The 14005-nt window shown below is 40.7% G+C and overlaps 1 protein-coding gene across 31 annotated transcripts in view; it reads left to right on the plus strand.

Annotated features, from left to right (window-relative positions):
* Positions 1-14005, plus strand: part of adgrb2 (adhesion G protein-coupled receptor B2) — a 217436-nt gene that overhangs the window by 81548 nt on the left and 121883 nt on the right. Inside the window, exon 1 of one of the 31 annotated variants that reach the window (XM_067505347.1) lies at positions 13049-13532. The exons of the other annotated variants lie outside the window; for them this stretch is intronic. Within the exon in view, the coding sequence (XP_067361448.1) occupies positions 13508-13532 (25 nt within the window). The 5' untranslated portion in view covers positions 13049-13507. Of the gene's footprint in view, positions 1-13048; positions 13533-14005 lie in introns of those variants that run through there. 31 annotated transcript variants of the gene reach the window in all.

Below are 14005 nucleotides of genomic sequence, written 5' to 3' on the forward strand. Positions count from 1 at the left end.
TCATGCTGTGTAGTGATGACACCCTTTAAAACACTGAATTATCATACACACACACACACACACACGAATGCTTGCATGTTTGATTATGGTCTGGGAGATTTTGGGAGATGGAATATTCACTGGGGAGTGCGGAAACACAGTGCAGCCGATACACAATTGTCTCCATGTTTTAGATGTGGTGTGGGCCACAGTGCGAACATGTGTCAGCAGCTGCTTCCACTAACTACAGCAATCTCTTCCCCCATAATGTGATGGACAAACAAATGTGTAAAGCTTCTACAATGAGTGACAGTCGCTCATGCCCTTGCTGAGTCAAAGTAACTTAAAAACAAGTGTGACTAGCTTCTCTCTTTCCCTGTGCCTCCTGCTCTCTTTTTGTCAGTGCGCATTAGCATCACCAGCCGGTGTGTGGCAATTAAATATATCCCTGGGCAATGAGGCCCTATTTAGAAATCATTACAAGACAAGGAAATCTTGCCCCATGAGTTAAGCAAAAACACAGGGGAAACTGTGTGTGTGTGTGTGTATGTGTGTGTGTGTGTGCATTGGTTGGGGCTTGTGTGTGTGTTCCTTACCTTCGCCATTCTTCATTCTGTACCATTCATCCATGGCTCTTTGCCTCCACAATAATTCTCCCCCTCAGATAGTCTTCAGCATTGCTGTGAAACCTCGCATACCTGCCTCCTCCCCTACATGCCAACTATGATATCATCTGCATGGGAGTGTGGAAAAGCTGCATGTATTGATCGTGTCTTTGTGTGTGTGTATGTCAGATTGTTTTGCGTGTGTGTGTCTTCAGGATTTAGCGTTAGCAGCATCATGTTTCTGCTATTGTTATTGGGCATTTTAAGAAATCCCTGTGAATTGGTCTATATTAGCATTTTACATAAAGGGCACTACAGAATATACAAAGCATTTCTTTATTTGGCTGAATTTTCAGTGTGTTGCTTTAGTTTAATAAAGAAGAAAAAATAAACACAAGATCAAAATAAAGGAATAAAAAGGTCTCCCCAGTCACTGGTTTGCCTCCAATTACAGACTTTTCCATTAGAGAGGTTGTGTTGATTCAGAGGTTTCTCTGACTCTTTTTGCACTTCAAATAAACATGTTATGTTTAATTATCTGAACAACTTTGAATAATGATCCCATTAGGCTTTTTTTAAAATAAATGGTGAGTAGACCATTAGTGTTTTATTGCTTTTTTGGATGATACAGTAATCTGCATATCTAATGTGAGCAAACTTAATCACCAACAACTCTGCCTAATGTTTTAGTGAGCCAACGTGTGTGCTATCATGCAAATGAAGGGGACTTTAACCTAAAAAATACACAAAAAGAAGAATTAGATTCAGAGAGAGGATGAGAAAGCTACAAACAATTCAAATATAATGCACTAACTGTCCAGGCACTGTCTGGGAATGCTTTAAAAGTTTATGATTCGTGTGAACCCATTAATATATAAGTAATAGGACAAATAAGTGGATAGAAAAAAAAGATCACCATGTCGTCTTCTTCTGCATGGGGCATAAAGGGAGGTGTGCTACTTGGGCTTGCAGGAAAGAAATGCACTTGGGATTTTTCAACCACTGGCTGTTATAAGCCTACTGTCACACTCCAGCAGTTACCCATGGTGGATTTAAGACCCAGGGAAGAAGAAACACTCTTAGTCTCCATCTCGGTCTCGTTTTCCTTTTATTTCGCGCCTTGCTGCAAGTACTTTTATGGCACTGCGGCCAATTCTCACTCAAATGTAGTCAAGTGGAACTGGATGGGGATTTTGGAACGTAAATTTTGTTAAAGTTTTTCAATAGGAGAATCTGAATCTGTGCCAATCCAGCTAATCCTGATCTATAATTTTTGTTGATGGCAACATTCTTGGCACAGAGCCACAGCTCCTCTCTGCCCCTCTGTCTCTCCCATCTGCACAGCTGCCTTGAAATTGCCTTTTGTTTATATGATGGTAAAATATTCAAAGAGAAAAATAGCTGTGGAAGCTGTCATATAATCCCCCGTAAACGGATATCTAAATCCACCACACACACACATGCACACAAAAATGCACCCGTATCCCCATGCAGTGATAGCTGACACCCTGAAGGGCATAATGAAATGAATGACAGCAGCACCCGCATGTGTCTATCCCGAGTGCCAAACATTTTGCTCATACACTAACGTTTATGTACGCACAGATGCCCATACACACAATGCACAAACGCGCGTGTGCGCACACCCGCACACACACGCAGCTTCCAGGCAGATGCTGCAGTTTGGGAGTCAGTATCGATCGCCACTCGTCAGCATATCCTCTGTAACAAGCACTGTCCCCCGAAGCACTGCAGCAATTGGGAGATGGAGAAAGACATAGAAACATAGCGGTGACAGAGAGGAATTGTGGTGTACTTGTGTTTACAGAATAACAAGCTGACAGGTGAAATCGACTACGTGAGTGACCACTGATCAACCAACACTGTTTGCACATTGACAACATCATGCAGACAAGGCACCAGCATCTCTATCCAGACCCCATTGTCTAATTTCTCCAAGACTTTCCAGTTTTTTTTGTTTTGTTTTTTTCTTTTGCATCAGCCTGCATGAAGATTATGAGCAAGAGCAAAGTGGCTGGAGCCAAGCGCCTGCCTGATGATAATGATGAAGCATCTAGCCACCCGGATAACGAGAGCCCAGATCTGCCCTGAGTCTGCCTGCTATGCAAATTTCTCACAAAGGAGCGATGAATCAAAGGCGTAGCAAACCAATGTTTCTCTTCGCAGCACTTTAGCAAAACTATCATTCACAAAGGACACACCAAAGGCATGCGCATGCTAGGAACAAGCACACACAGACACAGGGTGCACTAACATCAAACCTTGATCAACAACATCTAACCACTTTTTGAAAAAGATGAAAATAATGTTGATGTTTTTTTGAGCTGGTTAAATCCATGTACACATTTGTGTGTGTTCTCCTTCCTATTGGTGTGACACTTTACAACACAATGGCCTCTAACATTGAGTCAACAATAACAAGGCTCCAGAGACAAATTCCTCTAAGTTGATGTTCTTGGCAGAAAAACACAGCGACATAAGACAGATCTTTCTCTCTCCATGCCTCTGACCACACAGCGCCCCAGTGTTCCCCTAGCATGGATTTTTAATGCTCAACAAATAAGATGTTTCTTTGCTGCCAAGATGAAAAGTGAGGGATCTTAGAGCTAAGGCTTTAATTGACGGATGGAGACATAAGTGCACGCACAGACGGGCATTTTGGAGTCACCGTATGTCCTTCATTCTCCCTGTCTCTTCCTGAGCCCCACTGTCTCTCTCTCACTGCCTTTCTCTCTCTCTCTCTCTCTTTCTCTTTCTCGCTCCCTATCTCTCCATCCTCTCATTATTTTGTTGCTCTGCCAGGCCTGTAGCTTTGCCTCTGGGGTGTTGAACTGGCAGAAGTAACAGTATGATGGTAATTTGCTGGAATGGACGGTTGGACAGGCTCACCTTGCGTTTTAAAAGGTGTCAAGTGGCAGACCTTTGACACCACAATTAATTATGTAACATATTGAAACCACTTTCTGTTCTTTTCCAACTTTGTAAGTCTTTTGTGTTTAAACAGGACGATCACACCCAAAAACACACATTTTTCCATGTTCAATCAAAGGATAAAATTCTAGACAACAAACTCCTACACACATGCAGTCATATGTCATATGAGCACACACACAAACAGACGGCGACAGGCTTTTAAACCTTTGTCAGATTAATAGCCACTTTCTCTCTGTGGTCAATAAATGCTTCAGGGAGTTCCCTAAAGGCTGCAGGATCGCTGTGTGCGTGTATGTGTGTGTGTGTGTGTGTGGGTGTGTGCGTGTGTGTGTGTGTGTGTGTGTGTGTGTGTGTGTGTGTGTGTGTGTGTGTGTGTGTGTGTGAGCATCTTAACAAGCCTCATGGGTCAACCTGTCACCACAAAGATGGCTAAGCAGTTGGTTGGCCAGCGGGAAATCAATGTAAGGTGATGAGGCGGCTCTGTGCGTGTGTGTGTGTGTGTGCAAGTGTGTGTCTGCATGTGTACTGTTTGTGGTTTTCTGTTTGTCAGAGTGATTTTAGGAGTACCTCTGCCCTGGTGCATCTCTGTGCATAACCTTCATTTACAATGATAAAAATACCTCAATGAGAAAACCCTGGTGCTTTTTCAACAATCATAAATCATTCCACGATTAGAGCTTCTTCTTGATTCAGACAATGTGCAAGAGCAGATTGTATCATAACACAGCTACTGGTGAGTAAAGTCAACTTGCATCCAGATATCATGACATTTCTACCAAAGATCTGTGCCTTGAACATCTCAGGGTGCTGTGGTTCCAGCAGACTTTAAATGATCAATTCTGATTATTTGAAAGAGTTTCAAAACTAATTTTCTGCAGTACCAGCTACACTAGCTTGCTCTCTTCTCTCTGACAGCGATCTGAAACACACACTGCTGCAGTGCCCACATAGCCCCACCTCCTCTCGCTCACACACAGCGCTGTCCTCTCATCACAACTTAGTGACTTTCTCCGTAGATTTAGTGACTTTTAAGACCCCTTTAGTGACTACCAACAAATCTAAGGATTTTTAGGCCAGACTTTAATTACTTTGCTTGAGGTGAGGTGCTAATATATCTTAGTGAGCCTCCTGCATTGACTGTGTTTAGTGTATGTGTGTGTGTGTGTGTGTGTGTCTGTGTCTGTGTCTATGTATGTGTGTGTGGGGGATGTAGGATTATCAGCTGACCAATGATCACCCTGGAAAAAATATAAATGAGCTGTAAATGTGCCTAATCAACCAATCATTGATCCTCATTGTTGGCCCATTTAAACTACTTTCAATAGAAGTCTACAACTCAAAAGATTTTGAATTGGAGGTACATTTAGATTTCTGAGGTATCTCAGTAGAAGTTGGTAGGACAATACTTTGATTAAAATGTCTTTCTGTGGTGTTACATTTAAAGCTACAGTGAGCATTTCAGCTAGTGCAAGCTTGACACTTGGAACCAGTCCTTCAGCCTGTTCAGCTCAACCCTCTCCCTGCTCCGATACAGTTTTCTTTCATTCCTTACTCTTTACCACACTCTGTCCAGTCTGTCATTAGGACATTTCAATAAACTAGAATGCTAAAACACATACTAAACAGATAGCTTTGCTTTTGTGTTATGGCTCAGAAAGGTGAGGCAGACACAAAAACATGTCTCCACACTGCTGCCAGTGCAGTTCTGGGTGTCTGTGTCACAGGAGGCGTTGACGGCACCTCTCCTCATTAAGATGGGATATGGAGCCCATTTCTATTAAACAATTAGAAGAATGTTGCATAGCGTGGCTTTTCACACAGAGCAGACTAATATTTATTTAATCTCTAAGATCAGTTAATGTTAAAAACATAACTGATTTTCTATCAAGGCTCACAGTCTACAATAAAAGTTTTATTTAACAAAGATGGTATGATGCAAACTCAGATCAAGTTAAGAAACAAGGCTGTATGAGACTTTATTTACATAGATCAGATTCATGTGTTAATCTTTTTATAAAAATGTTAAATTTTATACCTTAAATGTTTTTTTATTTTTATTTTTTTTTTAGCTAATCCCGTGAGTTCAGGGTCGCCACAGCTGATCATTGTCCGCATGTTGATTTGGCACCGTTTTTACACCGGATGCCCTTCCTGACGCAACCCTCCTCAATTTATACCTTCAATATTTTCTCAATTTATTATTTAAAAGTTACAAAATTATGCTTGTGATATCCCTGGTCTGCAGGAGTGAGGGGTCAGGGCATTGGTTGTGAGACATGTTTGAATCCTGGTGTTATGTGTGGCTGAAGCTTACAAGACCAGGAAGCATTGGAGCTGCTCTGCTTTTCTCCCCCCGCTCATGGGAACTCTAGCTCGCTTTGCCGCTAGTGAACCCTGGTTGTTTAAATGAGCCCCAGCGGTCCTCATTACTCTTTCCCTGGGCAAAAATCACGCACACAGATGCAGGCGCACATGTTCATGAATGTACAGTAGCACTCATAGATAGAAAATCAGAAGCAGTGCGCACACACACACACACACACACACACACACACAGCTGCTGGCTTTGATGAAGTGTATCACAGCTGGACACTATGAGTTATATTTCTCACACTGTGTCATATCAACCTCATGGCTTAAGGGATTGTTACCACAGTGATGGGTCTAATGATGCTTGGACTGCCCAAGGGCTGACACACCAACACTCCAGAAAATGCAGCTTTTTAAAGCAATGTTACTTCCAGAATATAATATTTCCATTGGTAATGCTCAAATGAAAAACTCTGAAGTGCACTCAGTCAGCCATTTCCTATGATTTCAGATGATGCTTGTTTATTTTTTTACCCAAGCATCATTACAGTCTTCACTATTTCAAGCACTTAAGTGCAGCTATTTGAGCTCTCTACACCCTCCACCTCTGGAGCATTTAATCACTGCTTTAGGTAAGCTCAGTTAAGCGTGCACTCGTCTCCATTCAGTCTCTATCCCTGGGTACATGTCATTTCTCTTAATTGCATCCATGTTTCCCTCACTTGCATCTTTTTCTTGCAACTTGGTCCCTCCTCAAGTCTCAAGACTCCAGGAGGAAAACACTGCAAAGGTGTAAGGAAAAACGAAATGAGCAAATGTGTTGTTAGGGAAGGGGGCTCAACTGGATCAGTCTTCATTCACACTCTAGAGTTACGTGGTGACTGTTGTTAGTTTGGTGTTTTTATCATCACACATGTTCTAAGGACTAATCACATACATTTACCACTGTCTGCACAGCATGACATCAGATGGTGCTTGTTTACTGTCTAGTTTCAAGCACTTGCTTTCACAAGCATGAAAATCTGTTACTATCTTTAAGGGAATTGGAACGTCCCCCCTCTTTGTTACTCAGTTTGCAATGCTTTCCATCGCAATGCTTTCCGCCGTGTAATATGTGTTTCTAAACCAGCCCGAAACAACCAGTCCACATCTGAATGGTGAGCACTGGTAAATGTGTCAGCAAGCTCCCCCTGCTCACTCTCTTACAGTAACTCACCTAGAGGAAAGTTTCATTTAATATTTTAATTTTACTATGAACTCAGATCCTCAGAATGGGAGTAAAACAAGGAGAGCGCAGACAAGCTTATGTTACATTTCAGTGACAAAGACCTGAACACCCCAAACATGGTCTAGCCGCATGCACATACACAAATGGAACACAGGGTTCCATGACAAAAGTGGACAAAGCATGAAAAATGTATGGACTTGATGTCAAGTCTTGGTGTTAATACAATTTTTACTGTATATGTCTATATGTAATAATATGCATCTGTTTTGTTACACTTTTATTCCACTATACACGGTTTAAATGTTTTTAAGTGTAATCTTTGCTGTCCTGTGTTTCCCTGTCTTTGCTGAATTCCAACACACTGAGAGCGTGACTTGTTCCATCTTGAAACTCATTTTATTTCCAATTGTGTCTGTGTTTTCGTTTATAAACTCCTGCTCCAGCAGGTGCCACCTATGGAGCTGGAGATAGACTTGACATAATATGTGTGTGTGTGTGTGTGTGTGTGTGTGCTTTTCAGTGTGTGTGTGTCTGATATTGCGATGCTGTTTAAAGAATTCAAAGTGAAGATGAAATGCTTGGGTTTAATGAGACAACAGTGGCCCTTGAATGCTTCTGGATTCAGCAGCACAGTGCAACTCCAGAGAGTTTCTTAAGAAAAAAATGATTGAAATGCTTTTCTTCATGCACTGAAAAGCAAGCCTGATAGTACATGGTTGAAGTTGCATCACTTTGTTTTTCCAGTACAAATAACTTGACACCGCTCAGGTTCAAAAGAGCGAGTAAAAACTCGTAGCCAGTTATTTCTCTATAACATCAACATTACCTAAGGGATTTTGTCTGAACAGAAGCTTCAGCCATGTCACTGTCATCGTGGAGAAATCACAGGACTTTTTCCTGTGATTTCTCCACGATGTCAGCTTTCATAGCAAAGCTTTGCCCAGATGTCCCCTAGTTATGACATGCTGCCAAAAGAGAGTCCATACTCAATGACGATTCAACCAGCAATCATGTGGCAAAGCTAATCAATGTGACTACTGGCTAGTAGTAATCAAGTGATTAATCAACAAGACATTCGGCTGATGCAGGGAACTCTGGAAAAAGGCTGATGGATACTGAGAGAGCACTAATAGAGAGGTGGAATAGAGAGAGTTGCGAGTTTGAGGCAGAAAATAACTGGGAATGTGGGTGGATTAGAAGCTTGTTCTCAAAGAAGAAAACACTACCTACATGACTACACTCCACAACAACAGAAGAAAAAGAAAAGTCAAGTCCTAATCAATATGACATTCCAACCCCCCACAAGAGCAGAGACGCAGTTGTGGTTGCATTTTGTAGTACCAATCTGCTTCTTGGTCCGTGGTTAATATAAGGGAGCATAAAAACAACTGTGTTCATTCCCAGTTTACTAAGCAGATACACTCACGCACACACACACACACACACACACACACACACACACACACACACACACAAATCAATTGAGCCCCAGCAGACGCTGAAATAAGAGCAGGTTGAGGCTACGAAACACAATATGATAAGGCAGGTAGTCTCATTTTCTTTAGCTAGTCATGTGGATTTAGATCACATGATGCAATGTGTTGTTGGCAACTCCTGCTGCTCTAAAACATCATTATAAGAAATAAAACATGGGACGAAATATAGCTGGTTGACAGCCGCTTTGAACTTCAAAAAATATTGTATAAACTAATATAAAGTAATGATCAGTGTTGCTGTAATCATATTGCATTTTTCTGTAATGCAGTAATGAAGCATATTACAGTCCTAAATTCTGTAATCACATTGCAGTTATTAACAAAGTAACATAAGTTATACACGGTGTGATTCGATGGCTGAAAGGAGAGAAGCTCTGAGGACACTGCTAACTACAGAGGATTGCACTTTTACTCTGCTACAGTGAGCAACACCCCGCCTCCGGCGGCAGAGAGAATGACCCCTCGGCTTTAGATGACGACGATACAGATTACTTTAAATGCAATATTTGAAATCAATAAATATTTGAAGTTGGAGTAAGCGATGTAGACAGAGATGCCTGTAAGTGCAGATAATTTGTCATTTAAATACTTATTTTCCTTTTGGTCAATCATCATCTAATATCTCATCTAAACCTGAGGCACTTAATATTTGTACTAGTTGTTATTAGGAAGGCCAACTCATTTAAACAGGTTTATATTTTGTTTAGGTCATTTTAATAAAGAGCACAATAAAGATCTTGAAACAAACATGACCAAGCTTCTAGGCCAATGTTGCAAAATATTGCAGCAGCAAATTACTTTTTACGTGGGATAATAAAGTAAAATACCTTCTGAGTACACAACAGTGAAAACTACTTGAAAACATGATGCACATGCATTAGTTATTAAAAATTAGGTAATACTCATTTTTTTTACGTAAGTTTTGGCATTATTGTAAAATGACGCAATGTCTGTGTAATCTGTAAAATAAGTGCAGAAAGGCAAAGCTCTTTTATTTTAACCAACTTTGACGCTGATCATTGAGTATTGCGTCAGAGATGTCTGCCATATGGTTGTCTGTCTCATTTATTGGTGATAACAGTACTTACTATGCTACTATTTTACTTTTTGTGTTGTTCATTCTTTACACAAATTTCCCTAAAATGTTAGGGTAGTTCTACTGAAACTTGAAATAGTATCACATGGACAGTGATACTCTTTCATTTTTCTAAAAGTTCTTGCTAAATTAGATGGTTTTAAAATTGCTGTGATATTACCCAGTGCTTTCTCCACTTTGATCTACTCAAATAAAAAGACATGTAAGGCTCTGCCTTTATTTGTGCCAAATGTCTCTAATATAGAGTCTCATGACAAGCTTTTGCAAAATTTATTGTTCAAGACTGGACACAGCAGGGCAATTGGAGACAGAGATGAAAGATCTGAGGAAAGGGCAAGTGAGAATTTCACACACTGGCCTCTAACATTTCCACTTTCATTCCAGGGTATGACTGCTGAGGGGATGGTTAGGAGAAGAGAAGAGTGATTGAGATGTGCTGGGGTAAAGGCGACAAGGATGAGGTCAATGGGGCTGACAGGGGCCGGGAGCCAGAGAGAGTCATGAAAGTGAGAAAAGCATGATGGCAACAGAAAGCAGTGGATGTGTCGCAAGAAGGTGCAAGAGTGAGTGATCGTGACATGAAGATACTTTAGTTGTGGTGGCACATTTATGCCTTGAAGGGACAGGACTATGATGGTTGACAGTTTATTCTTCTTCTGTTTTTTTAAGAGAATCCACAAAAGAGAATGGGAATGACAAAAGAGAGCCTTTTTTCCTTGAAACGGTGGATTGCAACCTTTAGGTACTGCACTGTATATATGATTAAACACAACTAAAGGTCCTTTCCTTTCATTTAAGCCTCGTTGTTTTCACTACTGAGAGCTGATTAAGGACATTCTAAAAAGAAAAAAACAGGAGAGGAAGAATCTATTTTAGAAATTACACAAATCGAAAAGCTAATTGGGTGTATTCCATACAGCCACTGCAGCTCACGGATGGTGGATGGCATTGATGTTACAGGTGTTAGAGGTTTGCCTCCTACTGGGACATAACCAAAATATCTTATACCGCAAGGTACTGTAAAAGAGAACAAAACATTATAAACACCCCCTTCTCCCCCAGTCTCAGAAAGGAATATCTTTTTAAGGTCGGTATTAACACGAGACAGAATTATAGGTGCCAAATAACTATTTTAATGTAGATTTATTATAGACATGTGTGTATTTTTTACTGTCTGTTGATGGTGTAGAACAAATGACACAGTGCAAATGTAGAGCGATTTTTTTTAACACTCAGTGAGGAGGAATACTGTACAATAACTTTGATGCAAAAACTATTATCATTTCAAAAAACACTAATGGTTTAAACATTACTTTAGTAAGTTTAACAATTCCTTTTATGCTTTGTTCTATCAGCTCACACTTCATGACTCTATCTGCTTCTTTGACTGGGCAGACAGTACACAATCAGCTCAGAGAACACAGAGCCCTTTGAGCTTGTGTAAGAAGCTGCCCACGGTTTTATGTTCAGCATATAGATGAGAGCGCTTGGAAGTCAACCTCATATGATCCACTTAACGTAAACAACACCTTAAAATTGCCAAAGCAACAACTACTGCTGCAGACTAGGAAATTGATTCCCAGTGGTATTGGCAGTATAGAAACCTTTTATATAATATAATATAATGAATATTATTATATAATATATTTTAAAAAATGCTTAAAGACAAAAAAAAGCTCTTCCTGTAGAAAATCCGCAATGATACGAAAATCTATGAAGGGCTGTATTTAGAGGATTAAAGGATTGTTCAGATAAGCATAGTGTTCTCAGAATGAGGGGTGTTCAAATTCCCACAGTACCTAGTAGCCACCACGTATTACAAATTTCTCCCTGAGAAAAGGACCCTGCTTACCCCTGCTGACCTCCATGGCTGAAAATTAACTCTTTAGCATAGTGCTCTCCTCATGCTGCATGACTGCACTGCTCTCTCGATTAGCCTTGTGGCCTGGCTGCTCTCAGCTATTTATCCAGACACTCATTCCACACAACAAATTTTCTCTCCTTGGACTAAATTGCCTGGAACATTTTGTAGGAAGGAAAGAACGAGCTGTGATACCTCATATCAAGAACTGATGAGGCCCTGGCAGTCCTTGAGTCCAGTAGAGAGAAAGATTGGTCTCACTGTAAACTAAGTATGGAATATACACGTATGTGTTTGCTGCATGGACTACTGCACACTCTAAGTATGTGGAGTGAAGGCGTATTTTCGATCTATCTATCTATCTATCTATCTATCTTTCTAAATTGTTGCATTTCTGCTGGCTTTGGTCATCTCTGTCTTGTGAGCCATCCCCCCCCCCCTTTTTTTTTACCACCCATAAAGATTATATGGGCTCAAAGTTACGATTGCAGTTTTACTGAATGGTATTTCTGTGTCAGGTACAGCCCTGTCATGAAATTGTTCATTCCTCCACACAAGGGAAAAACTTACATTTGTTAGGGTCAGATAATCCTGTATGCAAACAAAATAGTTACTGTGAATGATGACTTGTGATTAATGCTTAGAATCACTGAGAAACATCAACTGTAACAAGCAGACATATTTACAGATTTTTATGAAGTGTAATTTTGTCTTGATAAATATTAAACCATTTTGTTGTATTAATGTTGTAGCTCTGACGAATACATCTAAAGGCACTAATCACCCTTACTTATATGTGTTAAATATGACGATGTACAATAGGTTGTACCAGCAGCCATAAGTGACCAACATCTAGCAGGTGTAGTTTTTCAGGTGAATGGATTGGTCAACATAGCTCGGAACTGGACACAAAAAGGTCATGGTAACCAGGGGCGCACCTAGAGGGACAATAGAGGGACCATTGCAGAAAGAAAGATATTTATCACCTCCAAAGTTTCACTAGGGACTCTTTTAAACTGCCCCTTCCACTCTGCTGCCGTCTGAGGAGAGATCATAAACCCAAAGTCACTTCCGGAAGAATAAACAGCCAAAGACATTTTATTTACAACAAGTGTTTAATAATTGGATCTATTTTAGTGACAAAGGGTTTGGATTAGAGCTATGGGGTTTGTATAAGGCTGGTTTAAATGTAATGAGCACAAATCTGATCTCCTGCAACACAGACCATGAGTAGTTCTGCCACAGCCCTAAACGTGTTTGCTAACATCGCTGCTTGTGATTATTAAAACCAATACGTCGTCAAAGTCTTACTTGAATGTCGGGTCTGTCCTGGAGTTTTTCTCAAATCAAGAGCATCTTCAAATATCAGTGAGAACAGATTACATTTCCCCATGGCTGCTTCACAATAAATTCCTATTGTGAAGCAGCCATGTAATCAGTTCTCATGAATGCTTTTAATGTGAAGGAGCAATAACAGGAAATGTTTCGTCATCATAGCAGCTTTACTACACAAATGTCCGCAATCTTAAACAGAGTGTTAATTACTGCAGATTAGAAACTTTTGGATCAGAGTCAACAACTGGGCCAGAGTCCGTGTCCTCTGTAAGTCTGTCAGCAGTCGGTTATGGTCAGTTAAAGCCCTGTGTTGCCTTTTCTGTGACCCGCGGAATGTCTCTCTGCACAGGAGCTAACCCGTTAGCTTCAAGCTAACTTTGTCGCCATAGATCAACGGCTTTGGCCTTGTTCCTTCAGGGGTCGCCACAGCACTTCCTGCTGGGGGAGATATTCGAGTTCGTGGCCTTCTGAATCCCAACTCAATGTTCTACCACCGAGTCACCGGGCCCCCCATACACTCATTTATTTTCCCTGACCCACCGAGTGACTTGTAAAATACATGGAGAAGAAACTGAGTTTGAGAGCCAGGACAGGGTCCAGTTCTGTCCGAGGGGATAATAACATGTTTTTGCACAGAGGAAAATGAGTAAACATCACCTGGATTCAGGTAAGACAGCCCAGTTTGTGTGATTTACTGATATAAACATTGTCAGTGTTTTATTAGGCTAGAGAAGGCTGTAGAATTCCCATGCTAGGATTCGTCTAAAACGTGCAGCTTTCCTTGATCAGTTATTGTTCTGTTTTTAAGAAAAGTGTATAAGACAGATGCCTAATGGTGTAATGGTAAAAAATAGCATTGGCCCACAAAATAGCATTGGCCCCCCACATCTATAAATGTCTAGAATCAACCATTCTCCTTTACAGCACTGCATTAGCTCACCCATATTCTTAAGGCATCTTGTGTGAATGACTCTCTTCAGGTCATTCCACAGTATAGTACTTTGTGTTCTTCCCAGACATTTCTACCTTTGTGTCATCGGCCTTCAAGACTTTTTCCTAGAGTGCAGAGTATCAAGGTGGTCTTTGGCAAATGTCAGGGATGCTGCGATGTTGTTTTTGCAGAGCATTGGCTTCCTATCT

Source organism: Channa argus, chromosome 1 (assembly GCF_033026475.1).
Source record: "Channa argus isolate prfri chromosome 1, Channa argus male v1.0, whole genome shotgun sequence".
Lineage (NCBI taxonomy): Eukaryota > Metazoa > Chordata > Actinopteri > Anabantiformes > Channidae > Channa > Channa argus.